This window comes from Trachypithecus francoisi, unplaced genomic scaffold (assembly GCF_009764315.1).
Source record: "Trachypithecus francoisi isolate TF-2019V2 unplaced genomic scaffold, Tfra_2.0 Lachesis_group4, whole genome shotgun sequence".
Lineage (NCBI taxonomy): Eukaryota > Metazoa > Chordata > Mammalia > Primates > Cercopithecidae > Trachypithecus > Trachypithecus francoisi.
Window position 1 is genome coordinate 117803037 of NW_022681469.1, and position 26915 is coordinate 117829951.

Below are 26915 nucleotides of genomic sequence, written 5' to 3' on the forward strand. Positions count from 1 at the left end.
TGATTCTCCTGCCTCAGCTTCCTGAGTAGCTGGGACTACAGGCAGGATGATAGCTCACTGTAGCCTCCAACTGCTGGGCTGAAGTGATCCTCCCACCTCAGCCTTCCAAGTAGCTGGGATTATAGGCATGCACCATCACACCTGGCTAATTAAAAAAAAATTTTTTTTTTGTAGAGATGGGGGTTTTGCTATGTTCCCCAGGCTGATCTCAAACTCCTGGTCTCAAGCGATCTTCCTGCCTCACCCTTCCAAAGTACTGGGATTACCGGCATGAGTCGCTGTGCCTGCCCCATCCCCTGAAACTTCTAATGCTAGAGACTTCTAAGGTGAGCAAGTAGTCCCTGGGACAGGAATGCAATAATAAAAAGAAAAGATGGCAAAGTCTGTCTACTCTTTCTGGGCCTTGGGAGGGTGAGCCTAGCACCAGGCTGTGCTGGTGGGGGCTGGAGGGAGGCCAGTGAAGGTACCAGGTAAGACTGGACAGAAGGCCTTGTCCCAGGAGGTCTCCTGATCCGTTTCTTCCTCTTCCATCCTACACTGTGTGACCTTGAGTGACTGTCTTCCCTCTCTGTGCCTTGATATTTATTTCCCCACATGTATGAACTGTGAGGGTGTAGGGTTCCCTGAGTCACTGAAGCAACAATCATATAGAGTGAGTTTCTGTAATGTGGGGGCCACCTGCACCCGGGTCCCTCAGTGTGGGCAGACCTCACTCTAGGGACATAAGAGAGCAGGAAGCTGATTTCTCAAGGGGTCTGATGGTGGAAAACAGGAGCTGAGACAACCAGCATCCACCTCCCAAACCCTCCTGCTCAGGGCTCCTGGACTGTGCTTCCCATTTCCCACCCTCTCCACAGCTTGGCTGGAGTCTAGAGGTCAGAGGGCTGGAGTCTGTTTTATTGTTTTTGTTTTTGTTTTGAGACAGGGTCTTGCTGTGTTGCCCAAGTGCAGTCATGGCGCAATCATGGCTCACTGCAGCCTCAAACTCCTGGGCTCAGGCAATCCTCCTGTCTCAGCCTCCTGAGTAGCTGGGATTATAGGTGTATTCCACCATTCCCAGCTCTTTTTTTTTTTTTTTTTTATTTTTGTAGCGACAGGTTCTTGCAATGTTGCCCAGGCTGGAGTGCAGTGGGCTATCATGGCTTACTGAAGCCTTGGACTCCTGAGCTCAAGTGATTCTCCTACCTCATCTCCCTCAGTAGCTGAGACTACAGGCACATGCCACCATGCCTGGCTCATTAAAACAAAAAAAAAAATTTTTTTTTTTGTAGAGATAGAGTCTTGTTCTGCTGACCAGGCTAGTCTGGAACTCCAGGCCTCAAGCGATCCTCCTGGCTCAGCATCCCAAAGTGCTGGGATTACAGGTGTAAACCACCGCACCCTGCCTGGGGTCTACTTTTGTATCTACCTCTAAATAGCTGTGTGACCTTGAACCAGTCACTTGACCTCTCGGAGCTGCAGTTTCTCCTGTAAGCATCAGAACCCAGAAATTCAACCATGTGGGATTCAACCATCACCTGGAAGTGACCACATCACTGGCCTCAGTCTCAAGACCAAGATGGGTTTTTTTTTTTTTTCCCGAGATGGAGTCTCACTCTGTCACCTAGGCTGGAGTGCAGTGGCATGATCTCCACTCACTGCAACCTCTGCCTCCCAGGTTCAAGTGATTCTCCTGCTTCAGCCTCCCAAGTAGCTGAGATTACAAGCACACACCACCATGCCTGGCTAATTTTTTTTGTATTTTTAGTAGAGACGGGGTTTTGCCATGTTGGCCAGGCTGGTCTCGAACTCCTGACCTCAGGTGATCCGCCCGCCTCAGCCTCCCAAAGTGCTGGGATTACAGATGTGAGCCACCATGGCAGGCCGAATTTTTGTATTTTTAGTAGAGCTGGGTTTTCACCATGTTGGTGAGGCTGGTCTTGAGCTCCTGACCCCAGGTGATCCGCCTCCCCTCGGCCTCCCAAAGTGCTGGGATTACAGGTGTGAGCCACCATGCCCAACCCAAGATGGAATTTTTCTCTTGCCCGGAGTGTCTCAGCTAAACTCTGCCAGGTGCCTTCAGACCTCTCCCTCCTCCACAGTTACCTAAGGATCTGAGTCTGAGGTCTGACACTGATGGTCCTGAACAACCTGCCTCGCTCCCTGTCCCCCGTGTCCAGCCAATTACACTAAACTGAATCGAGGAGTAGCAGCAAGCTCCAAGAAGCTCCCTGGGCAACCCAGGACAAGTCTTTTCCCCTCCCTGGGTCTCCCAGCTTCTCTCCAGCTTCCTGGGGAATGCAGCAGCACAGGCTGCACCACTGTAGTTAATTTAAAATCTGCGGCAGCTCCAGCCTGTCCCTGGAGTCGAAAGGAGGATTTGCTGCCACTGCTGACTTGGCAGGAGCTGTTGGTGTGGGCGTGATTTTTTTTTTTAAAGTTATCTTCCCTTTTAAATTCAGATTACAAAGGAAAAAAAAGTATATAGAGATGTGTATATGATTAATGTTCACTTAAAATTCAAAAGCCATCTCTGCATTAAGAGGAAAGGTTCCCACAGTAACACACACAAAAAGAAAATTCTAGAACATAGAAGATAGGAAAAAAAACCCAAAAAACCCAGAGAGATAGTTTGCATTTCTGTACATTAAAATAGAAAAAAAAAAAAAAAGGAAAAGGGAATACAAACAAAAACAAAACAACAGAAAAAGTTACATAAACTTGCCCACCCTCTTCCCTCACCAGCTAAACAAGAAATGGAATCACAGTATTACCACGTTTCAAATGGGAGGCTAAAAAACAAACAAAAACATAGACGGGGTTAAAAAATGTTGAGCTTTCCTTTTTTTCCGTTTGTTTCTCTCTCTCTTTTTTTTTTTTCTTTCTTTTCTGGTTTTTTCTTTTTCTTTTTTTTTTTTTTTTAAGGTATCGTCCAAGAATACCACCCCCAGTAATTTTTCCCAAAGACAGTTTCGTTCATGGTAAAGTCTGGGACCCCCTTTCCCATCCCCCATCTCACTTTTCTGCATATGAGCGAGAACTAGCCTCATTTGACTCCTCAGAGGTCTTTTTTAGACAAAGAGGCAGGGATCTGAATGCAGGTTTGAGACCCAGGATGCCCTGAAGTCCCAGATCTCCCAGGACCCCAAGGGTGAGGGATAGGATTTGGGGACCATGCTTGGTGAAAGGAGTCACAAAATGCCATCTCCAAGAAAACTCCCAGGGCTGTGCCGAACTAGAGTCAGATGCTGGGAGGGAGACAAGATGTGGGTGCTTCAGAAGCTCCCGCCCCGAAGCTGGTGGCTGGGTCCCCTTCCCCAACTGCCCTATCCCGGGGAGTCTGCCTAGTTGCTGTGGCTATTTTGTCTGCATTGGGTAGGGGGTGGAGGTGGGATCATTGCTCAGGACTCCAGGGCTAGAGAGAGGACCAGAAGTACCAAGGAACCCACTTTCAGCCCTGACTTGAGAGAACCTGCCTCTCTGTGTCTCTCGGGAGGCCCCAGGACGGGGGATGAGAAGCTAGCAAGAAGGCGTTTGGGGTGCTGTGCTCTGGGGACTCTATGCCCACAGGGGTGGGGGATGGTGGGTGCCTCCCTTGTGGGTTTGTTAATCCTCTCCAGCCTCTGCCATGCTACCCTCAGCTACCTCTGCCTGCCCTCAACCCCCTCCCAAGACAGATCCGGGGACATCAATGTCATCCTCCCTGGGTGGCCCAACCAAAATCCCCCGGAGCCCAGGAGCCTGGCGCCTGGTCAAGGTGGGACAGTCTAGAGACAGGTAAATGTCCTTCAATAAAACTTAACCTTGAGACCAAGAGCCTTCAGTCAGCTGCCCTTGACTTTCCTCTCTGAGGCCATGGGAGTAAAGGGTGTTTGAGAAAAGAAAGGGAGTGAAAGGAAACAGCCAAAAATCAAAATGAAACTGACCAACACGTACATGTTTGCTGCGGAGACCTGAGGTCTGGGGAGGGGCAGCTCTCCCACTCCCAGCTGAGGCTTTGGAGTTGGGTGGGGGGCAGTCTGCGGGTCTGGGAAGGAACCTGCAGGCCTCCCCACCCCAAGCCACACCCCCGCCCACCTTAGTGCCCCTGCCAGCACTGCAGCCCCCCTCTCTGAGGGGTCTCAATGGTGTACTCTATAATCAACAGACCAGAAAGGGATGTGGACCTTCCCTGGGGTCTGGGAGAAGCCCCCACCCAGGCCCAGCCCATCCACCTGGGGACAGACTGAGACGTCTCTCTCCTCTGCCAGCTCCCCCACTGCATCTGCCTGTAGGTCTTTGGACATCTGTGCCCCTCTTGGAGGAAGGGTGGGGACAGTTTTGGCGGGGGTGGTGTTGGTGTGGGGTCTCTGAGGCACCCTGGCAGGTGCCTCAGGAGGGTCGCCGTGGGAAGAGGAGCCGGCAGGTTTGAGACACCTGTCCAAATGTGGGCGGTGCCTGGAAAAGGGGAGTCTCCTCGGAGCAGCGACTTTAGAGGGCAGAAGGACTGAGATGGGGGAGGGGGCTAAGGGAGGGAGGGACTGGGAAGGTTAAAGGAGGGGTAGGTGGGTGCTCAGAGGTGGGGCCAGGGCATGGTGGGAAGAGGGAGACTCAGGGCCCAGGTGGTGCCCAGCGGGGGGTCCTGTCTCTCGAATCCTGCTCCTGCCTGGGACCCCTATCAATGTCCATGCCCCTCCCACCCTAATATGCCTGGGGAGGGCACGAGACCCTGATTCCTCCCCAGCCCTGTACCCAACTCAGTGCCCCGTGGTCAACCCCCCTCTGGCCTTCAGTTTGCCAAGCGCAAAGGGTGGCCCAAGACCGCAGGCGCCCCTCACTCTGACACTAGGGCCAGGTGGGCGCAACGGCCTAGCACTCCTGGCGGCTCCCGAGCCAGGACGCCCCCAGCGGGGAGCCGAGGAGGGAGGAAGCGGCCGCCCCCGCCCCCATGCCACATATCGCCCCCTGCCCCTCTGGAGACCCGCCCGACTCCGCACGGCGCAGCCCGCGGCGCGGGAACCCTCCGCAAAGCGAAGTGTACGTACATCGGACGGGCTGTGCGCCGAGCCGGGGCGGCCCCCGTGCGCTCCGCTCCGCTGCCCGCTGCCGCCGTTCCGCTGGGGCGACCCCCATCCGCTGCCGCCCGACGGGGAAGGCGACCGGCTTCCGCTGGACCGCTGGCTGCCCGTCTTTCGCCCTTCGTCTCGGTGCTTGGGGCTCAGCCTGGGGTTGGGCGCCAGGGAGAACGGGGGAGCCGGCGTGGGACACTCGCTTTGCAAGCAGTTGCGCCTCCTCTTTTCCCCCTCCCCCGCATTTTTTCCATCTGGGCAAAATGAGCTACCTTTAATGGCCTGATTCTGTGATTCTAAAAGGCCTAGACCGGGCGCGGTGGCTCAAGCCTGTAATCCCAGCACTTTGGGAGGCCAAGGCGGGCGGATCACGAGGTCAGGAGATCGAGACCATCCTGCCTAACACGGTGAAACCCCATCTCTACTAAAAATACAAAAAACTAGCCGGGTGAGGTGGCGGGCGCCTGTAGTCCCAGCTACTCGGGAGGCTGAGGCAGGAGAATGGCGTAAACCCGGGAGGCGGAGCTTGCAGTGAGCCGAGATCCTGCCACTGCACTCCAGCCTGGGTGACAGAGCAAGACTCCGTCTCAAAAAATTAAAAAAAAAAAAAACAAAACAAAAGGCCTAGTTTGCTAGGGCGGGAGGGAAGAGGGCAGCTCCCCACCTGCCTTTTCACCATGCTAGGAACCTTTCCACTTAGAGGGGTCTTGATCAGGGTGAGTCAGCCAGGCTGTGCCTCGATTTCCAATTCAGGCGGAGGCTTAGAGGCCTTAGGGCAGCTCTTCCTCAAGTTATCACTCCTCTGGTATATTTCTCTTTTTTAAAATTATTATTAGGCTGGGCTTGGTGGCTCACGCCTGTAATCTCAGCACTTGGGGAGACCGAGGCAGGCAGATCGCTTGAGGTCAGGAATTCGAGACCACGCTGGCCAAAATGGCGAAACCCCATCTCCACTAAAAATACAAAAATTAGTCAGGCATGGTGGTGCACGCCTGTAATCCCAGCTACTCAGGTGGCTGAGGCTGAAGAACTGCTTGAATCCAGGAGGCGGAGGTTGCAGTGAGCCAAGATTGCACCACTGCTCTCCAGCCTGGGCAACAGAGCAATACTTGTATTAAATATATATATATATATATATATAATATATACAATTATTATTATTACTTTTAATTTAATTCAATATGTTGCCCAGGCTGGTCTCAAACTCCTGGCCTCAGGCAATCCTTCTGCCTTGACCTCCCAAAGTGCTGACATTACAGCTGTGAGCCACCACACCTGGCCACCCCTGATAAACTTCTACCCACTGATGAATTGACATTCTGTCCACCAGCCCTGCTCCCCAGCCCTTGGAGGGTGTTTAATCTGCAACTCTTAAACCCCATCAGAAGAAAGCCTCCCAGAGGCCCAGGCCTACCTGCTGGGAGATCTGGAATCACTGTAGTGGGAGGAGAGGGAGGGGCTGTGGGAGCTGCCACTGCTATGGCGATGAGACCTCCGGCCTGGGGACTCTGTGTGAGGCCTGGCGTGGATAAGGGAAATCAGCCTGTACCTCACTTCTGCCCCCATTTCCCCCCACAGTCCCCAAGTTGCCCAACCTCCCCACCAGGATCCCAGTGGAACGCTACTGAAAGCCAATGTCCATCAGTCCCCTAAAGTGTCCTATAAAAGGTACATCAGCAGTGTTCGTGCTGGCCGCAGAACCTATTTGGTCCATATGGGTCATCTGTGAGAATTAGGAAAAGGCCCCCTTTTCTCTAGACAACCCCAGCCTCCCAAGACCCCCCTCAGCCCTCATCAGGTGATCCTGGGACTTGCGGGGTAGGAGGAAGGAAGGTGTCACGAGGACTGGGCTTGGAAGGACCCTGGATTGGAAGGCAAGAAGCCTGGGTTTCGATTCCAGCTCTGACTGAGTGAGAGCCCTTGGCTTTCTCTCTAGATCGTAATTTTTCCATCTGGGCAAAATGAGCTACCTTTAATGGCTGATTCTGTGATTCTAAAAGGCCTAGTTTGCTAGGGCGGGAGGGAGAACGAATGGGGGGCCGCTGGAGAGTAGGGAGGGCATTTACCTCTTCCTCTCTTTGTTCTTCTCTTTTCTTTTGGTCTTGGAGCTTCGAGATCTGCAGAGAGCAGAGATCACAGTGATGGTGTGACCTAGGGAGGGTGTGGTCTTCATGCCCTGGAGCCTGGGTATGCACAGTTGTAGATCTGAGATTTGTTCCACTCTAGGGCCTGAGCCCCTGGCTGGCGGAGACTTTTCCATTCTACTCCCCTGCTTTGTCCCTTTCACCGGCCAAGGCTCGGTCCTTCCTCCTCCTGGAAGTCCTGGCCCGTGAACACCTCCTCCCTGGGCCACAACTGCTGCCCAGTCTGGCAGGGCCACAGAAATGTGGCTGGCCCCAGATAAAGGGGGGTGCTGTAGCCAGGCACAGTGGCTCCTGCCTGTAATCTCAGCACTTTGGGAGGCTGAGTCTGGTGAATCACTTGAGGTCAGGAGTTCAAGACCAGCCTGACCAACATGGAGAAACCCTGTCTCTACTAAAAATACAAAATTAGCCAGGCATGGTGGTGCATGCCTGTAATCCCAGCTACCCGGGAGGCTGAGGCAGGAGAATCACTTGAACCTGGGAGACGGAGCCACCAGATCCCTTCAGAGGTTGCAGAGAGCTAAGATCGCACCTTTGCACTCCAGCCTGGGCAACAAGAGCAAAACTCCGTCTTGGAAAAAAAAAACAAAAAAACAAAAAAAAGGCGGGGTTTGCTGTTTGCAGGTGTAGCAGCCTCAAGCCTCAGGTCTGGGCCAGGTAGAGATGGTGATTTGCTCTTGTCTTTTGGTATTGGACTTGGGACATGCCCAGTACTCCTTCCCTTGAGTATTGGGGTATGGCCTGATAGTCATGCCTCCTGAGCCCCCTTCCTCCGTCTGCTCCTGTACTGGCCCAGCCCTAGGCCAGCTCACCAGGGGTTTAGGAAAGAAATGCTTTCCCAAGGGCATGATGTCCTTGCTTTCTTTTTTTTTTTTTTTTTTTGGTCTTGAGATGGAGTCCCACTCTGTTGCTCAGGCTGGTGTGCAGTGGCACAATTTCAGCTCACTGCAACCTTCACCTCACAGTTTCAAGCAATTCTCATGCCTCAGCCTCCCAAATAGCTGGGATTATAGTTGACTGCCACCATATCTGACTATTTTGTGTTTGTTTGTTTTAGTAGAAACAGGATTTCACCATGTTGGCCAGGCTGTTCTCAAACTCCTGGCCTCAAGTGATCCACCTGCCTCAGCCCTCCAAAGTGCTGGGATTACAGGTGTGAGCCACCGTGCCTGGCCAATCTCCCTGTTTTTGAATGACAGCTCTGGATCCATCTCCAGGGCTGCCCCCTCCCAACTCCCACAGCTTTCCGTCACATCCCATCCAGTCCTCTGGGGCAAGTTCCCCAACCCAGCAACCTCTACCTTTGATGAAAAGCCTGAGAAGCTTCTGGTTAGCCCTCAAAGGTCTCGCCCAGCCCCAGTCCTCAGCCCCGTCCTTCCTGGTGCCACCAGATCCCTTCAATCCTTCTGACCCCAAAATAAAGCCATGCTAAGAACCACAGAAATGTGCTTCCCGCAGGAGCAGAGTGAGTGCAGGGCAGGCCTGGAGGCTAAGGATTTGGGTGCTGGAGGCTGCTTTGGGCTTCAGTCTCCCCTTTGGAAGCTGGTCTATTCCTAGTTCACTTTTAGGAGCTGTCCAGGAAGGATGGAGCTGGCCACAGGGTGTGTGTAAGCTAATGGTGGCCACTGGGGGGCAGTAGGGACTCACACTGATCCATAGATGCTGGGAGGCCAGAGGAAGATGAAAAATTGGGGACATTGGAGGGGCAGGATTAGGTGTTTATGTAGGCTTCTCCCTACTTAACAAATTCCTACTGCAAGAAAGAAACTCTGGACTCTGCCCTTCCTCTGGGCTGCTGGGAGGGAGTCTGGCTCTGATGCCACCCCTGGAATGTGACTTTCTTCCTTCCAACCTGACCTCTCCTCTCCTTTCCTCTCTTCTCCTCTCCCTTTTCCCTTCCCTTCCCTTCCTTTTCTTTTCTTTTCTTTTTTTTTTTTTTTTGAGACAGAGTCTTGCTCTGTCGCCCAGACTGGAGTGCAGTGGTGCGATCTCAGCTCCCTGTAATTTCCTCCTCCCGGGTTCAAGCAATTCTCCTACCTCAGCCTCCCAAGTAGCTGGGATTACAGGTGCCCATCACCATGCCTGGATAATTTTTGTGTTTTCAGTAGAGACAGACTATGTTGGCCAAGCTGGTCTCAAAGTCCTGACCTCAAATGATCCACCCACCTCGGCCTCCCAAAGTGCCGGGATTACAGGCATGAGCCACTGCGCCCAGCCTTTTTTTTTTTTTTTTTGAGACAGAGTCTCGCTCTGTCACCCAGGCTGGAGTGCCATGCACTCCACTGCAACCTCTTGGCTCACTGCAACCTCCGCCACCCCGGTTCAAGCGATTGTCGTGCCTCAGCTTCCCGAGTAGCTGGGATTACAGGTGCTCGCCACCACACTCAGCTAAATTTTGTGTTTTTAGTAGAGACAGGATTTAACCATGTTGACCAGGTTGGTCTCAAACTCCTGGCCTCAAGCTATCTGCCCGCCTCAGCCTCCCAAAGTGCTGGGATTACAGGCGTGAGCCACCGTGCCTGGCTCAGGCTGTTTTCTGCTTTCTCAGCAACCCTCTTCTCCTGCATCACTCTGCCTCTGCCTGGAATCCTGTCTTTCACTTCCTCTCCCCTCCCCCAGTCCACCCTGAACAAGCCACTGCCCTGCTCAGAACTCCCCCACGCTAGCCCCCAGCCCTTCTGGGTGGAGGATGGCTCCATAACCCAGCAGTCAAACCTGTTGGGAGGCTAGCATCTGTCCCGGAGAAACTCTACCTCTAGCCACAGCTCCCCGACCCTGCCTCCTATCCATGGAGCCTTCCCAGCTGACGATGGAGGTCCTCCTGCCTGGCAAGCTCTTTCCCTGCAAATTTGGGGTCTTGGTGTTTCTGCTTGTCTAACCGACACCTCCACAGACAGACACACCCCTTGGGCATTGGACCTGCCATGTTGTCTAGAAATTCTTGGGGTCCCCATGTGGGCTGATGCATAGGGCAGGTGAGGGTTGCAAACAGTTGGTTTTCATGTTCCTCCTCCACTACCCAGTCCTCCCAGCCTGGCTCTGGGAAGGAATCCTGGAGCTGAAGGACGGAGCCCTGTGGGACCCTCAAAACCGCCTCCCATCATTGCATCATTTGGGCTTTGGTCCCTTAAGGTACCACTGACCGTGTCCTCTGCAAAGCACTGCTCACCTGTGCCGTCTCTTCCTCCGGGACCCAGAATCAGACCTGTAGGGCAATAAAGAAGTTCCCTTGAGCCTGCCTGGGGTGGCCCAGGGAGACCTATGAAGGACCACAGCCCTGGCCCTGGGCCCCACGGGAGGAATAGGAGGCCCCAGGGTGGGGGCAGCAAGGGTACCTGTCTCGGCGATGCTTCTTCACACTCTTCTTCTTCTTTCGGAGGGGTGAAGAGCTCCCACAGCTGTGGACACAGGGAGGTGGGCTCTAGTGAGCTGGGGTGTGGGGTGGGGGGCTGGAAATGGCTGGAGAGGCCTGGGTGCTTGGGACATTGAAGCTGGAAAGGGAATTCCAGGCCATGAAGTCCAAGGTCCCTTGTACAGAGTGACCCGAGGCCCCAAGCGTCGCCAAGGTCCCTCAGGGTAGTTGATGGCGCTGCCTATGTTGTCCCCAAGTCACCCTTCCAGCCCACCCCCGGCATTGTAGGCAAAGATAGTTTCAAACCCAGAGGTCAGAGGCTCCAGTGGTGGGGCTCATGGCCTCTGTAGGGACAAAGCTTGCACCCTGGCGGTGTCCATGCAGGCCCTGAGGGTCCAGGCCTCCGGCATCTGGGGAATGGCCTTGGAATCTCTCCCACCCACAGACATCCCCTGCCCTGGGCCCAGCCAGCTCTGTCCCCACTGACCTGCACTCGGACTCCAGTCTCCTCTTTTTGCTGAGGGCAGATGCCAGGAAGAAAGGACAGATGGATGGATGGGGTTAGTTGGGGTCCCAGACACTTGCCATGGTCTCACACAGGACAGGGGAGGGTGGACAGAGAGATTCGGGGATGGCAGATGAGGCCCCTCCTCCCCAGGACCACTCGCACTGGTGTTGGTGGGCACGGGACCCCTGGGGGAGGGCAGAGGGGGAATGGGAGCAGGTGCTGGTAACACATGGGCCAGGTCAGTGAGTCTGGCTCTGGGGGATTCAGTGAGAGGCAGGTGCTAGAGAAGGGCTCAGTGAGGGGCGGATCCCAGATAAGGGGAGGGGCTCGATGAGGGGTGGGGCCTAGTGGGGAGAGGCGCTCGATGAGGGGCAGGTCCTAGAGAAGGGGAGGGGCTCGGTAAGGGGCGGGCCCCAGAGAAGGGGAGGGGCTCCTTGAGGGGCGGGACCTAGGAGGGGGAGGGGCTCGTTGAGGGGCGGGGCCTAGCGAGGAGAGGAGCTTGAGGCCTGGGATGGGTTCAGTTACCTGGGGGGCACTTAGTCGGGGGACCGCATGGTGAGGGCGAGGGACGGGCTCAGAGAGGGGCGGGGCTCACAAATGCGGCATGGCTGGGGGTCCCCTGTGGGCTAGGGACTGGCACCTGGGGAGAGACCCCACCTCCTCCCTTCCCGCTCCGGCCAGGCGCGGCTCTCACCGGCTTCTCCGGTGGCTGCCTTTCTTTTTCTTCTTTTTCTTGGGAGGGGGCGATGCCGAGCTGCTAGACCAGTGCTTGGTCCTGGGGGAGAAGGGGCGGGGGTGGGGGCCGTGAGGGGGGGCAGCCCCGCGCGCCCCCCACCCCCGCCGCGGCGGCCGCTGACCTGTACCCGCGGTGGCCGCGGTAGCAGGCGGCGGGACAGTCACAGTCCACCGGGCCGTCGTCGTCGTCAAAGGGCGCGTACTCCAGGCCCGGCTCAGCGCCCTCGGTCAGCCGCGGGGTCTCCACCACACTGCCGGCGACAAGGACGCTCACCACCCGTCTTGGGATGGCTTTTCTCCGCCCCTTTATCCTGGCGCGGGGGGCCTGACCTAACCCCCCAAGTCTGCGGGCTGCTACCCGGCTGGAGGAGGGGCGAGGGGCACCTGCGGCCCCTGCCCTTACAGGGCTAGGCAGAGATTTGGGGAACCCAAGGGGGCACGTCCCCTACAGGTCCCCGACCTCACGGTACAATCTTTTGCAAAAAAGAAAGAGGATAACCGAGCCCCTTATTTAGCCTGCACCCCTTCGAAGTTCTCACCATCTCAGTAAGCCCCCTCCTCTTTTTTTAAAAAAAAAATTTTGGAGATGGGTTTTGCTCTGTTGCTCAGGCTGAGTTGCAGTGGTGGGATCATAGCTCACTGCAGCCTTGAACTCCTGGGCCCAAGCGATCCTCCCTCTTCAGCCTCTTGAGTAGCTGGGACTACAGGCGTGGACCCCCACCCTGGCTCATTTGAAAAATTTTGCAGAGACAGGGTCTCACTATGTTGGCCAGGCTGGTTTCGAACTCTTGGGCTGGTTTCGAACTCCTGGCCTCAAGAGATCCTCCCCTTTGATCTCTCAAAGTGCTGGGATTCCAGTCATGAGCCACCCTGCAGTGGTGGGTGGGGTGTGTGTGTGTGTGCCTACTCCTTATATGAGGCTACTTTTCCTCACTGAATCCCCTCTGTATCCCAGCCCCATTCATTGACCCTCCCCCTCAGTGAACCTCCCATTTGATCCCTGTGCCCCAACCCTACTGTCCTATTCTGGGAACCCCATCCCCATTCCTCCTTTCTCTCACTGAACCCTAATTTCTCTTTTCTTTTCTTTCTTTTTTTTTCAGAGTCCCACTTTGTTGTCCTGGCTGGAGTGCAGGGGCCCGATCTCGCCTCACTGCAACCTCTGCCTCCTGCAACCTCCTGCAATCTCACCTTTCTGCAACCTCCGCCTCCTGGGTTCAAGTGATTCTCCTGCCTCAGCCTCCCGAGTAGCTGGGATTACAGGAGCCCGCTAATTTTTGTATTTTGAGTAGAGACGGGGTTTCTCCATGTTGGTCAGGCTGGTATGGAACTCCTGACCTCAGGTGATCTGCCAGCCTCGGCCTCCCAAAGTGCTGTTACAGGCGTGAGCCACCGCGCACGGCGAACTCTAAATTTCTCAAAGAGTCCCTTCTTCCTGGCCTAGCTCCGCCCTCCCCGAGCCCCGTCTCAATGATGTGGGTCTTTCCTCACCTGGGTGTTCTAGTCCCTGAGGCCCCTCCCACTGGCTGAGTGCCTCCCTGCCCCTCTTCCCCTCCTTTCCTCCAGCCAGGCCTCTGTCGCTGAAATACTCATAGCTTCTCCTCGCCCTCCCCTCTGCAGCCTCCAGGGGACCCCGCTGCTCATCTCCGGCAGCAGGACTGTGCTCATCAATCAAATCTGGTGGCAGAGGATGGGGGCCTCCGATACTCCCTATCCATCTTACAGAACTCTCCTTTTAGCTCAGCAGGGACCAGACGCCTCCTGTCCCTGCTCCTGGAGCCCCAGCCAGCCTCTGCCACAGATGTTGGCTCTGTACAGTCTCTTCTCAGAGCGCTTCTTTTTTCTAGAGGTAGCTGGGCTCCAGGCAAGAGCCTGAGCTTTGAAGCTCCAGACAAGAGCTCATCCTGCACTGTCCTGAGTCGTCTTGTGACCTGGGGCCTGCCGTGTCCCTCTGTGAGCCTATTCTCGAAGGTGAAAGTGATAACTCAATTTCAGGGCTGCTGGGAGAATTTGCTGAGGTCATAGGTGCTGTGCAGTTTCTTTTTTTCTTTTTTCTTTTATTTATTTTATTTTTTGAGACAGAGTCTCTCCCTGTCGCCGAGGCTGGAGTGCAGTGGTGCGATCACAGCTCACTGCAGCCTTAAACTCCTGGCCTCAAGCGATCCTCCCACTCCAGCCTCCAGAGAGGCTGGGACTACAGGAGCACACCACCACTCCCAACTAATTAAAATTTTTTATTTTTTATTTTTTTTGAGATGGAGTCTCGCTCTGTCACCCAGGCTGGAGTGCAGTGGCTGAATCTCAGCTCACTGCAATCTCCACCTCCCGGGTTTACGCCATTCTCCTGCCTCTGCCTCCCGAGTAGCTGGGACTACAGGCACCCGCCACCTCGTCCGGCTAGTTTTTTGTATTTTTTTAGTAGAGACGGGGTTTCACCGTGTTAGCCAGGATGGTCTCGATCTCCTGACCTCGTGATCCACCTGTCTCGGCCTCCCAAAGTGCTGGGATTACAGACTTGAGCCACCGCGCCCGGCCTAAAATATTTTTTTTTTTGTAGAGATGGGGTCTCACTATGTTGCCCAGACTGGTCTTGACCTCCTGTCCTCAGTCAGGAGGATTGCTCAAGAAATTCTCTTGCCTTGGCCTCCCAAAGTGCTAGGATTACAGGTGTGAGCCACCGTGCCTGGTCTTTTTTTTTTTTTTTAACAAGCCTGGAAGTGACCCTCCAGAGGCCTGTCTCCAGGGAGGTGGCCTCCACCTTCCATTTTTTATCCAAGCTGGCTCAGACAGCGCCCTCCCCCACCAAGATGGAGGCTTAGCCCTGGTTTCAGCAGAGCTCCCCTTACTCCTGGGTGCTGTTCACCTGGCTCACCCCTCCCCCCACCACAGCAATAGAGGCGAGGGCTTGGATCCGCAGCACATGAAGGACATGAGTTTTGGATTTGTCAGAGGCATGTGAACCAGAGCAACTCCATCTTGAATAGGGGCCATATAAAATGAGGCTGAGACTTACTGGGCTACATTCCCAGGAGGTTAGGCATTCTAAATCACAGGATGAGATAGGAGGTCAGCACAAGATACAGGTCATAAAGACCTCGCTGATAAAACAGGTTGTAGTAAAGAAGCCGGCCAAGGGCCTAGCGAGTGGCTCATGCCTGTAATCCCACCACTTTGGGAGGCTGAGGCAGGCAGATCACCAGAGGTCGGGAATTCGAGACCAGCCTGACCAACATGGAGAAACCTTGTCTCTACTAAAAACACAAAAATTAGCCAGGCGTGGTGGCGCACGCCTGTCATCCCAGCTACTCGGGAGGCTGAGGCAAGAGAATTGCTTGAACCCAGGAGGCGGAGGTTGCAGTGAACCGAGATTGTGCCATTGCACTCTAGCCTGGGCAAAAAGCATGAAACTCAAAAAAAAAAAAAAAAAAAAAAGAAGCCGGCCAAAACCCACCAAAACCAAGACGGTGACGAGAGTGACATGGCAATGTCAGGAAAGTACCCTATATAGTCTAGAAAGGGAGGCATGAATAATCTACCCTTTGTTTAGCATGTCATCAAGAAATAACCATATAAATGGGCAACCGGCAGCCCTTGGGGCTGCTCTGTCTATGGAATAGCCATTCTTTTTTTTTTTTTTTGAAACAGTCTTGCTCTTGTCGCCCAGGCTGGAGTGCAGTGCCATGATCTCGGCTCACTGCAACCTCCATCTCTGGGGTTCAACCGATTCTCCTGCCTCATTCTCTCGAGTAGCTGGGATTATAGGCACCCGCCACCAAGCCAGGCTAATTTTTTGTATTTTTAGTAGAGACAGGGTTTCACCATGTTGGCCAGGCTGGTCTCGAACTCCTGACCTCAGGTGATTCACCCGCCTCGGCCTCCCAAAGTGTTGGGATTATAGACATGAGCCACCATGCCCTGCCTGAGTAGCCATTCTTTTATTCCTTTACTCTTTTACTCTCTCTCTCTTTTTTTTTTTTTTGTGAGACGGAGTCTCGCTCTGTCGCCCAGGCTGGAGTGCAGTGGCACAATCGGCTGACTGCAAGCTCCGCCTCCTGGGTTTCCGCCATTCTCCTGCCTTGGCCTCCAAGTAGCTGGGACTACAGGTGTCCGCCACCACGCCCAGCTAATTTTTTGTATTTTAAGTAGAGACGGGGTTTCACCATGTTAGCCAGGATGGTCTCGATCTCCTGACCTTGTGATCCACCTACCTCAGCCTCCCAAAGTGCTGGGATTACAGGCGTGAGCCACCGCGCCCAGCCCTCCTTTACTCTCTTAATAAACTTGCTTTTGCTTTGCACTGTGGACTCCCCCTGAATTGTTTCTTGAGTGAGATTCAAGAACCCTCTCTTGGGGTTTAGATCAAACCCCTTTCCTGTAACAGATTCACAGAGTTTGAATCCAGGCATGACTAAGCTCTCTGTCATACCTATACACTGACGAAAAGAACAGACCAGCTTTGAGGAGAAGATTAAGTAAGATGCTGTATGAGGTCTGGCCTGTGACTATCATCCGGGAAGGGGTAGCTACTATTAAACAGAGGGGCCTCTGCTGCTACTTACACACCAGCACCTCTTCCGGGGAGAAAAGACGCTGCAACACGGAAAATGAGACAGAGGGAAGAGAGGCAGGCCACAACTATAGGGTGAAAGACACATTTTTAGGGAACCCATTAATTGACTCTTTGAAGCCTGATTTTGTATTTTAAAAAATGTAACCAGGCGGGGTGTGATGGCTCATGCCTGTGATCCCAACACATCGGGAGGCCAAGGTGGGAGGATCCCTTGAGGCCAGCAATTTGAGATCAGCCTGGGCAACATAGTGAGACTCCTGTCTTTACAAAAAAAAAAGCAGGGCACAGTGGCATGCACCTGTAGAGTCCCAGCTACCTGGGAGGCTGGGGCCAGAGGATGGCTTGAGCCCAGGAGTTTGAGGCTGCAGTGAGCTATGATGATGTCACTGCAGTCCAGCCTGGGTGACACAGCGAGACCCCATCTTTAAGAAAAAATGGCTGGGCGTGGTGGCTCATACCTGTAATCCCAGCACTTTGGGAGGCCAAGGCGGGCGGATCACCCGAGGTCGGGGGTTCGAGAACAGCCTGACCAATATGGAGAAATCCTGTCTCTACTAAAAATACAAAATTAGCCGGGCATGGTTGTGCATGCCTGTAATCCCAGCAACTCAGGAGGCTGAGGCAGGAGAATTGCTTGAACCCAGGAGGCAGAGGTTGCGGTGAGCCAAGATCACGCCACTGCACTCCAGCCTGGGTGAAAGAGTGAGACACCATCTCAGAAAAAAAAAAAGAAAAAAGAAAAAAGAAAGAAAAGAAAAAATAATGTTACCCAAATATGACAAGGTTAGCTAGCCTTGAGGCCACTCTCAAGAACTTCATTCAATTCCCAAACAAGTTCCAATTCCCAAGCTGTGTGATGCCTTGATGTCACACAGTGCATAGTGAGGTTTTTCTGGGGTGGCAGAGGAGAGGCTCATATCATCCCTCCGCTTGTGCAGAGCTGAACACCCCCACATTCCTTTGTTTAAACTTCTCTTTTCTTCTCCATGCTCCTCTTCCTGAGGCCGGTGGCGTCCTACCTCCTATGCTCATCCCTAAAATTCCCAACGCCCTCATCTCATGAAACCCCATCCTTCCAGGGCCCATTACCCCTACACAGGTCTTGAGCCACAAAAGTGCCTGACACATAAAACATAGCCTTTAGCAAAACTTAAGGGCACATTGACTATTGTGTGGGTGAGCTGGTAGGAGCAGGGAGCTTCAGTTGATACTGACGCAAAAATGAGGAAGGTTATTTACAAAATAAAATAGCCCAGGCTGGGTGCGGTGGCTTGTGCCTGTAATCCCAGCACTTTGGGAGGCTGAAGCAACTGGATCACTTGAAGTGAGGAGTTCGAGCCCAGCCTTACCAACATGGTGAAACCCCATCTCTATTAAAAATACAAAATTAGCCAGGCATGGTGGGAGAAGCCTGTAATCCCAGCTACTTGGGAGGCTGAGGCAGGAGAATCGCTTGAACCTGGGAGGCAGAGGTTGCAGTGAGCCAAGATTGTGCCATTGCACTCCAGCCTGGGCAACAAGAGTGAAACTCTGTCTCAAAATAGCCCAGTTTAGCCAGGCACAGTGGCCCACGCCTGTCATCCCAGCAACTCGGGAGGCTTAAGTGGGAATATTGCTTGAGACCAGGAGTTTAAAACTAGCCTGAGCAAGAAAGCAAGACCCCTGTCTGTACAAAAAAACATGTAGATTAGCTGGATGTGGTGGTGCATGCCTGTAGTCCTGGCGGGTTGACTACTTGAGCCCAGGAGTTCAAGGCAGCAATGAGCTGTGATTGCATCACTGCACTCCAGCCTGGGTGACAGTGAGACTCCATCTCAAAAAAAAAAAAAAAAAAAAAAAAAAAAAAAAAGATGAGCACAGAGTAGAGGAGCAGACACAAGGTCTTGGAAACTTCTGATACAGCCTGTCCCGAGAGTCCCAGGGACAAACATGGACCTGGGCTGAGGCTTCCTTTACTGGCTTTGTGCTGTGTGGGATCTCCCAGGGTTAGAATCCTAGACTCTCCTATTCTGCTTCTCCTAGATGACACTACCACTAAGAACAATGTTTTTTGTTTTTTTGTTTGTTTGTTTGTTTTTGAAACAGAGTTTCGCTCTTGTTGCCCAGGCTGGAGTGCAGTGGTGCGATCTTGGCTCACTGCAACCTTCGCCTCCCAGGTTCAAGCAATTCTCCTTCCTCAGCCTCCCGAGTAGCTGGGATGACAGGCATGTGCCACCATGCCCAGTTAATTTTGTATTTTTAGTAGAGATGAGGTTTCTCCATGTTGGTCAGGCTGGTCTCAAATTCCCAACCTCAGGTGATCCACCAACCTCAATCTCCCAAAGTGCTGGGATTACAGGCGTGAGCCACTGTGCCTGGCCAAGAACAATGTTCTTTAATGTTATTTATTTATTTATTTGAGATGGAGTCTTGCTCTGTCACCCAGGCTGGAATGCAGTGGCGCGATCTTGGCTTACTGCAACAGCTTCCACTTCCTGGGTTCAAGCCATTCTCCTGCCTCAGCCTCTTGAGTAGCTGGGATTACAGGTGCCCACCACCATGCCCGGCTAACTATTATATTTTTAGTAGAGTTTCACCATGTTGGCCAGGCTGGTCTCAAACTCCTGACCTCAAGTGATCCTCTCGCATTGGCCTCCCAAAGTGCTGGGATTACAGATGGAAGCCTCCACGCCTGGCCTGTTCTTTAATGTTTAAAGAGTACTTCACAGTTCACAATCCCATTCATAGCTCCTCAATGATTTACAGAAATTGCACCCCTTCCATTTTGCAGATGAGAAAACTGAGGTGCAGAGTAGAAAAGGAACATTCCCTATAATGTCAAGTTTTAGTAAGGCATATAAGTTGAGGCTACGGTGAGAGGATCACTTGAGGCTGGGAGTTTGAGAGCAGCCTGGGCAACATAGTAAGATCCCATTTCTACAAATCAAATGAAATGAGGCCAGGCATAGTGCCTCACGCCTGTAATCCCACCACTTTGGGAGGCCGAGGTGGGCAGATCACTTGAGGTCAGGAGTTCGAGACCAGTCTGGACAACATGGCTAAACCCCGTCTCTACTGAAAATACAAAAATTCGCCGGGCATGGTGGCACGTGCCTACAATCCCAGCTACTTGGGAGACTGAGGCAGGAGAATCACTTGAACCTGGAAAGCATAGGTTGCAGTGAGCAGAGATCACACCACTGCACTCCACCCTGGGTGACAGAGTGAGACTCTGTCTCAAAAACAAACAAACACCTATATAAGTTCATCTAGCAATTGGCTTTGAGAGCTCATGTGCAAATGACACAGCCCTTGAATGCGCTGGCTGACCTTCCCTGCTGGAGATGTAAGCTAACGTGAGGTCTTCCAGCTCACTCATCCCCTTCCAACTTGATAGATACTGTTGTGGGTGTGTGCTCTCTGAGTCCTAGATTTGTTTAATGTTTTAATGCTCTTAAATTTTCATGTTTTCTTTTAACATTTATTTTTGTTTTTATTTCTTTTTTGAGACAGAGCCTCGCTCTGCTGCCAAGGCTGGAGTGCGGTTGTGTGATCTCGGCTCAGTGCAACCTCCACCTCCTGGGTTCAAGAAATTCTCCATGGCCGGGCGCGGTGGCTCAAGCCTGTAATCCCAGCACTTTGGGAGGCCAAGACGGGCGGATCACAAGGTCAGGAGATCGAGACCATCCTGGCTAATACGGTGAAACCCCGTCTCTACTAAAGAATACAAAAAACTAGCCGGGCGACGAGGCGGGCGCCTGTAGTCCCAGCTACTTGGGAGGCGGAGGCAGGAGAATGGCGTAAACCTGGGAGGTGGAGCTTGCAGTGAGCTGAGATCCAGCCACCGCACTCCAGCCTGGGCGACAGAGCCAGACTCTGTCTCAAAAAAAAAAAAAAAAAAAAGAAGAAATTCTCCTGCCTCAGCCTCCCAGTTCCAGAGTAGCTGGGATTACAGGTGTGTGCCACCATGGTTAGCTAATTTTTTGTATTTTTAGTAGAGACGGGGGTCTCACCATGTTGGCCAGGCTGGTCTCGAACTCCTGACCTCGAGTGATCCAACTGTCTCAGCCTCCCAAAATGCTGGGATTACAGGTATGAACTACAGCTCCCAACCTTTTTTTTTTTTTAATTTTTAATAGAGATGGGGTCTTGCTATGTTGCCCAGGCTGGTCTGGAACTCCTGGCCTCAAGCGATCCTCCCACCTCAGCCTTCCAAAGTGCTGCTGGGATTACAGGCGTGATTCACCATATCCAGCCTTAAATTCATGTTTGCTAACTAGTTTACTCCTGATCATGTCTGGGGAGTAGGCAGGAGAAGTTTTATCCCCTTGTGAAAACAAACTGAGCCCCACAGAGCTGATCAAAGTGGACCCAGTCAGAGTCTGCTACAAAGGGACAAAGAGCGTGTGGAAGTGAAACACAGCTCCACAGAAGACAGGCGTCGGGCTGACCGCCGTGGGCAGAGCAGACTGCCGGTGGCTCTTCCTCATGCCAGCACTTTCACTAATTAACTGGTCCTGTTTCCCATTAGCCAGGAGCACAATGGCCAACTGACAGATGAAAGGGCTCAGATGTGGGAAGGGGGCAAGGAATCCAGGCAAAGGGATTCTGCTCATCACTTAGCCAGGCTGCCAGGCCTGCCAGGGGCCCTGGGTGGGGGTAGTGATGATAGAAACAGAGATGAATCCGGCCTCGAGCTTTTTCCTTTGCTTCTCAGACTGCGGGACAACAATATGACACAGTCCATATTATGATAATTACTGACCCAGGCACCAGGTGCGATGAGCACTTTACATGTATTAATCTTATTTATTTATTTATGAGATGGAGTCTTGCTTCGTCACCCAGGCTGCAGCCTGCCTCTGTTTCTGTTTTCCTCCTACTCTGGCCAGAGAGATGAGGGGGAAGTGGGGTAAGTTGGGAAATACTTTACCCCTCACTACCCAGCAATACAGAAAGTCTGCAAGAAGGGTTTCCCTATTTCCCACTGAGGTCTGTCTGTTCCTACAGCGCTGCCAGCCTTTACGATGACTAAGACCGGGTGTGGTGGCTCATGCCTGTAATCCTAGCACTTTGGGAGGCCGATGTGGGTCGACTGATGTGGGTCGATCACCTGAGGTCATGAGTTCGAGACCAGACTGGCCGATATGGCAAAACCCTGTCTCTACTAAAAATACAGAAAAATTAGCGGGCATGGTGGCGGGCACCTGTAATCCCAGCTATTCAGGAGGCTGAGGCAGGAGAATTGCTTGAACCCCCGGGGTGGAGGTTGCAGTGAGCCAAGATTACACCACTGCACTCCAGCCTGAGCGATAAGAGTGAAACTCCATCTCCAAAAAAACCCAAAAATTAGCCGGACCGTGGTGGCATGCACCTGTAATCCCAGCTACTCAGAAGGCTGAGGCAGGAGAATAGTTTGAACCCGGGAGATGGAGGTTGCAGTGACCTGAGATTATACCACTGCACTCCAGTCTGGGCAACAGGGCAAAACCCTGTCTCAAAAATAAATAAGAAAAAGAAAGGAAAGAAAGAAAGAAAGAAAGAAAGAAGAAGGAAGGAAGGAAGGAAGGAAGGAAGGAAGGAAGGAAGGAAAGGATGACTGCAACAGGAGAATCACTCAGAAGGTCTGCTGGGATAGCAGAACAGCAAATTAATGAATATAGTTAACTCCATTTTTGTTTAAGGGACTTTTTACCCATTCCTGCATGTAGGCTAAGATTTTTTAAAATTATTTTATTATTATTATTTTTTGAGACGGAGTCTCACTCTGTCGCCCAGGCTGGAGTGCAGTGGGGCGGTCTCGGCTCACTGCAACCTCTGCCTCCTGGGTTCAAGTGATTCTCCGGCCTCAGCCTCCCAAGTAGCTGGGATTACAGGCATGCACCACATACTCCAGCTAATTTTACTTCTAGCCAGAGAAACATGAGATGTTGGTGCTGGGCGGGGAAACTGAGGGTGAACAAGGGGAAGGCCCATCTGAGTGGATTCAGCCACACTGCCTGAGCACACAGTGCCTGCCAGGCATGGAGCTCGGCCAGCCATGGCTGGACACTCCCAGGCACAGGCTGTGTCCACCCTCGTAATGCAGCCTCCTCCAGTGTTTGTATGGTTTTGAGTGGTTCACAGTTCGCCTCTGATCTGAGACAATATTTGCCTTGCTATAACTTGCCTGTTTGATCCAAGGCCCACCCAGAGACCCAGAGCAAACCGGTGTTCCTCCTATCCTGTGACAGGAGGCAGAAGCGTGACCTCAGCAAAGCCATACACCTTTTTTTTTTTTTTTTTAGACAGAGTCACACTCTGTCATCCAGGCTGGAGTGCAGTGGCACAGCTCACTGCAACCTTCGCCTCCCAGGTTCAAGTGATTCTCGTGCCTCAGCTTCCTAAGTAGCTGGGATTACAGGCCTGCGCCACCATGCCCAGCTAATTTTTGTGTATTTTGTAGAGACTGAGTTTCACCATGTTGCTCAGGGTGGTCTCAAACTCCTGAGCTCAAGCAATCCTCCCACCTTGGCCTCCCAAAGTACTGGGATTACAGGTGTGAGCCACCATGCCCAGCCTTACACCCTCTTTATCCACCAAGTCATTGGTCATGGTAGCAGTGGGATTTGGTGTGTGGGCTCTTACTTCCCAGAGTGTGTGCTTACTCTGAATTTTATTTTATTTTATTCTGTTTTATTTTTTGAGATGGAATCTCGCTCTGTTGACCAGGATAGAGTAAGTGGCAGGATCTTGGCTCACTGCAACCTCTGCCTTCTGGGTTCAAGCAATTCTTTTGCCTCAGCCTCCCAAGTAGCTAGGATTACAGGCGTGCGCCACCATGCCCAGATAATTTTTCTATTTTTAGTAGAGACAGGGTTTCGACATGTTGGCCAGGCTGGTCTCGAACTCCTGACCTCAAGTGATCTGCCTGACTTGGCCTCCCAAAGTACTGGGATTACAGGCTTGAGCCACTGTACCCTGCCCAAATTTCATTTCTATAGGAGGGAATCATTGGGGCTTGCCTGGGGTCACTTTGTCGGCCAGAGACAATGTTGGGCTCAGGGCATATCTGAAGTCTTCTGATTTGCAGCTCAGAATCCCCTGAGCTGAGATCTGGGCTGCCTCCCCCACCCCTCCCACTGCTGAGCCAGAGGTAGGACCCAGGGTGGGTAGGAGGAGGCTGTCGGTGATGTCCAGATGTCCCTGGGCCAGGCCAACATTTCCAGTGGGCAGAGTTCATGCCCTCCTCTCCTCCTCCTTCTCTTCTTCCTCTCTACCCCCTCACCTGAGCCCCAACCAGACCAAGCCACCTGAGGGAGCACCTGGACAGGCCCCTCTAGTACCCAGCTGCTGCCTGAGCCTGCACTCCCTCTCCCCGATCTGCACACAGGTAAGCACTCACATGTGGCCCCCAGGCCGGTCCTCCCTGGTGAGCACTCCCTCCTTCTCCATCAGCATCTGCCGGAATGTCCCCACTTTCTGCCGAATCTCCTCCTCCGAATACCTGCGGGGGCACAGAGAGGGTGAAGGGGCTGGTCTCCCGAATTTGGTTCCCTCTTTCCTACTCCCCACTCAGCCCAGTTCCCCCCAACCCCTGGGTCACAAGCACACACTCCAGCTTGCAATAACCTCTCCAAGGTCACAGAGTACTGAGGAAGCTCAAGTTCATTGTACACAAGCCTGGCTGGGTGCAGTGGCTCTCGCCTGTAATCCCAGCTCTTTGGGTATCCAAGGCAGGCAGATCACCTGAGCTCAGGAGTGCAAAACCAGCCTGGCCAACATGGCGAACCCCTATCTCTACGAAAAATACAAAAATTAGCTGGGTGGGGTGGTGGGCGCCTGTAAATCCCAGCTACTGAGGAGGCTGAGGTAGGAGAATCACTTGAACCCAGGAGGCAGAGGTTGCAGTGAACCAAGATCATGCCACTGCACACCAGCCTAGGCGACCCAGAGACTCCGTCCCAAAAAGCAAACAACAACAGCAACAAAACATTGTACACCAGCTCAATCAACCAATCAAATAACAAACAAACAGACAAAAGGAAAACTTGTTCCCAGAGGTGGGGAGAGGTGACCCCTTCGCCCCTCAGGTGAGGCTGAGCCCCTTCTCCGCACCCTCCTCCATCCCCAGGGCCAGCCTCCCTCCCACATCCAGACTGCAGAGGCTCTTTCGAGAATTTTAGGGGATGAGTGAGAATTTTGGCTTTGAGACATACACAGCCTTTTCTGCTGGCCTCCGTGACATCTGATCCTTATACAGCCATGGGCGGTCCTCAAAGCACCCCCATTTCTGCAAGAGTAAGGCTGCCAAGTGGCTTGTAGGGGGGTTGTCGGGGGGTAAGGGGTAGTTTCATTGCTTCTTTCTGCTGCTGGCTTGGGGTAGGGGATGGCTGATGTCTGGGCCTCAAATGGAAGTCCCTGACGTCTCTACTCCCCTTCTCCTCCCACTATAAGCCCAGTCTCAGTCTAGGGACCAAAGTGCAGTTATCTACTCCTCATCCCTGCTCCCACTCCTGGTGTCAGTGGTCATTCTCTCTCACTGCTTCTCCATGACAGCCGCCTCCTGGCCTTCCAGTTCCTCTGGGGTCTCTCCCTCCAGCCTGTGTCCACACTGCCCCTAGAGGTCTTTGATCATGCAGCCCTGGCTCTGTGCCGGCATATAGCAGGTGTCCAGCAGCTGTTACTGAAGGGATCCTCTGACAACCTCGAAAGGCAGGTCACATTCCCATTTCACAGATGTAGAAGCTAAGGCACAGTGAATTGACTTGCCCAACCTCACAGAGCTGGGAAATGGCAGGTGCCTGGATTCAAAAACAGGACTGCTGTACTCTTTAGGCTCTCCTTTTCATCACTGGCCCCCGGGGCTCAGCTAAGAGGCTTGACCTAGAAAAATATGAGGGCAGGGGATGCTCAGAGGTGGTGGTCACACTTGAGGCCTCTTTGTCCAGTAGCCAGATGTCACCCTGGGGTCCCCAGCTTCTCCCAGCAAGATGCCCTGGGCATGGAGGGACCCGCCGTAGGCCTCTGAGTTGTTTCAACCCAACACTTCTATACACTTGTGTACACCTATACAACTTTTCTTTTCTCTCTCTTTTTTTTTTTTAGTTTTATTTTTTGAGGTGGAGTTTCGCTGTGTCGCCTGGGCTGGAGTGCAGTGGTGCGATCTTGGCTCACTGCAACCTCCACCTCCCGGGTTCAAGTGATTCTCCTGCCTCAGCCACCCAAACAGCTGGGATTACAGGTGCCTGTCACCATGCCCAGCTAATTTTTGTATTTTTAGTAGAGACGGGGTTTCACCATGTTGGCCAGGCTGGTCATGAACTCCTGACCTCAGATGATCCGCCCAGCTCAGACTCCCAAAGTGCTGGGATTACAGGCGTGAGCCACCGTACCTGGCCACTACACAACTTTTCTTTTTTTTCTTTTTTTGTGGCAATAAGCTCTTTTTATTTTTTATTTTTATTTTTTATTTATTTATTTATTTTTATTATTATACTTTAAGTTCTAGGGTACATGTGCATAACGTGCAGGTTTGTTACATATGTATACTTGTGCCATGTTGGTGCGCTGCACCCCACTACACAACTTTTCTAGCCTTAGCTTCTACATCTGTGAAATGGGAACACAACCTGCCTTTCAAGGTTGTCAGAGGATTCATGGTAGTGATGCCCTTATAGCACTTTGCACAGTGCCTGGCATAGAGTAGGTGCCCAACAAACGGTAACAACTAAGGCTTATTTGCCCCAGACCTTTCTCTCTGCTCTCCCTGGGCTGTAGGTCATTGTCTTGGACAGAGAACATGGTGAGGGAGGTAGGGATGATTAATGGATACCAAAAAATAGAATGAATAAGACCTACTGGCCAGGTGCAGTGACTCACGTCTGTAATCCCAGCACTTTGGGAGGTGGAGGTGGGCGGATCACCTGAGGTCAGGAGTTCAGGACCAGCCTGGCTACCATGGTGAAAACCCGTCTCTACCAAAAATATAAAAAATTAGCTGGGTGTGGTGGTGCACACCCCGTAATCCCAGCTACCCAGGAGGCTGAGGCAGGAGAATTGCTTGAACCCCGGAGGTGGAGATTGTGGTGAGCTGAGATTGCACCACCACACTCCAGCCTGGGTGACAGAGTGAGACTCCATCTAAAAAAACAATAAAACAAAAACAAAGACAAAAACAACAACAACAAAAAAACACCTACTGTTGGATAGCCCAACAAGGTAACTACAGTGAATAATAACTTAATTGTATATTTCTGAATAACTTAAAGAATATAGTTGGATTATTTGTAACTCAAAGGATAAATGCTGGAGGGGATGGATACTTCCTTCTCCATGATGTGCTTATTTCACATTGCATTGTATCAAAACATCTCATGTACCCTATAAATATATATAACTACTATGTATATTAAATTTTTAAAAAATTATTTAAAAATTTTTTCGGATCCAGCAAAGTTTTAAAAAATATTTTTTTTTTTTTTTTTTTTTTGAGACGGAGTCTCGCTCTGTCGCCCAGGCTGGAGTGCAGTGGCCGGATCTCAGCTCACTGCAAGCTCCGCCTCCCAGGTTTACACCATTCTCCTGCCTCAGCCTCCCGAGTAGCTGGGACTACAGGTGC

General features: G+C 52.4%; 1 protein-coding gene across 3 annotated transcripts in view; it reads right to left on the reverse strand.

Moving 5' to 3' along the window:
- The window catches only part of SRRM3 (serine/arginine repetitive matrix 3), an 86998-nt gene that overhangs the window by 15119 nt on the left and 44964 nt on the right, over positions 1–26915 (reverse strand). For all 3 annotated transcript variants that reach the window (XM_033192628.1, XM_033192629.1, XM_033192627.1), the window contains exons 3-11: positions 23700–23801; positions 11889–12017; positions 11726–11806; positions 11011–11040; positions 10507–10569; positions 10341–10376; positions 7094–7144; positions 6442–6546; positions 5004–5181 (exon numbers count right to left, since the gene is read on the reverse strand). In XM_033192628.1, coding sequence (XP_033048519.1) covers positions 5004–5181; positions 6442–6546; positions 7094–7144; positions 10341–10376; positions 10507–10569; positions 11011–11040; positions 11726–11806; positions 11889–12017; positions 23700–23801 — 775 coding nt within the window. The remainder of the gene's footprint in view (positions 1–5003; positions 5182–6441; positions 6547–7093; positions 7145–10340; positions 10377–10506; positions 10570–11010; positions 11041–11725; positions 11807–11888; positions 12018–23699; positions 23802–26915) is intronic.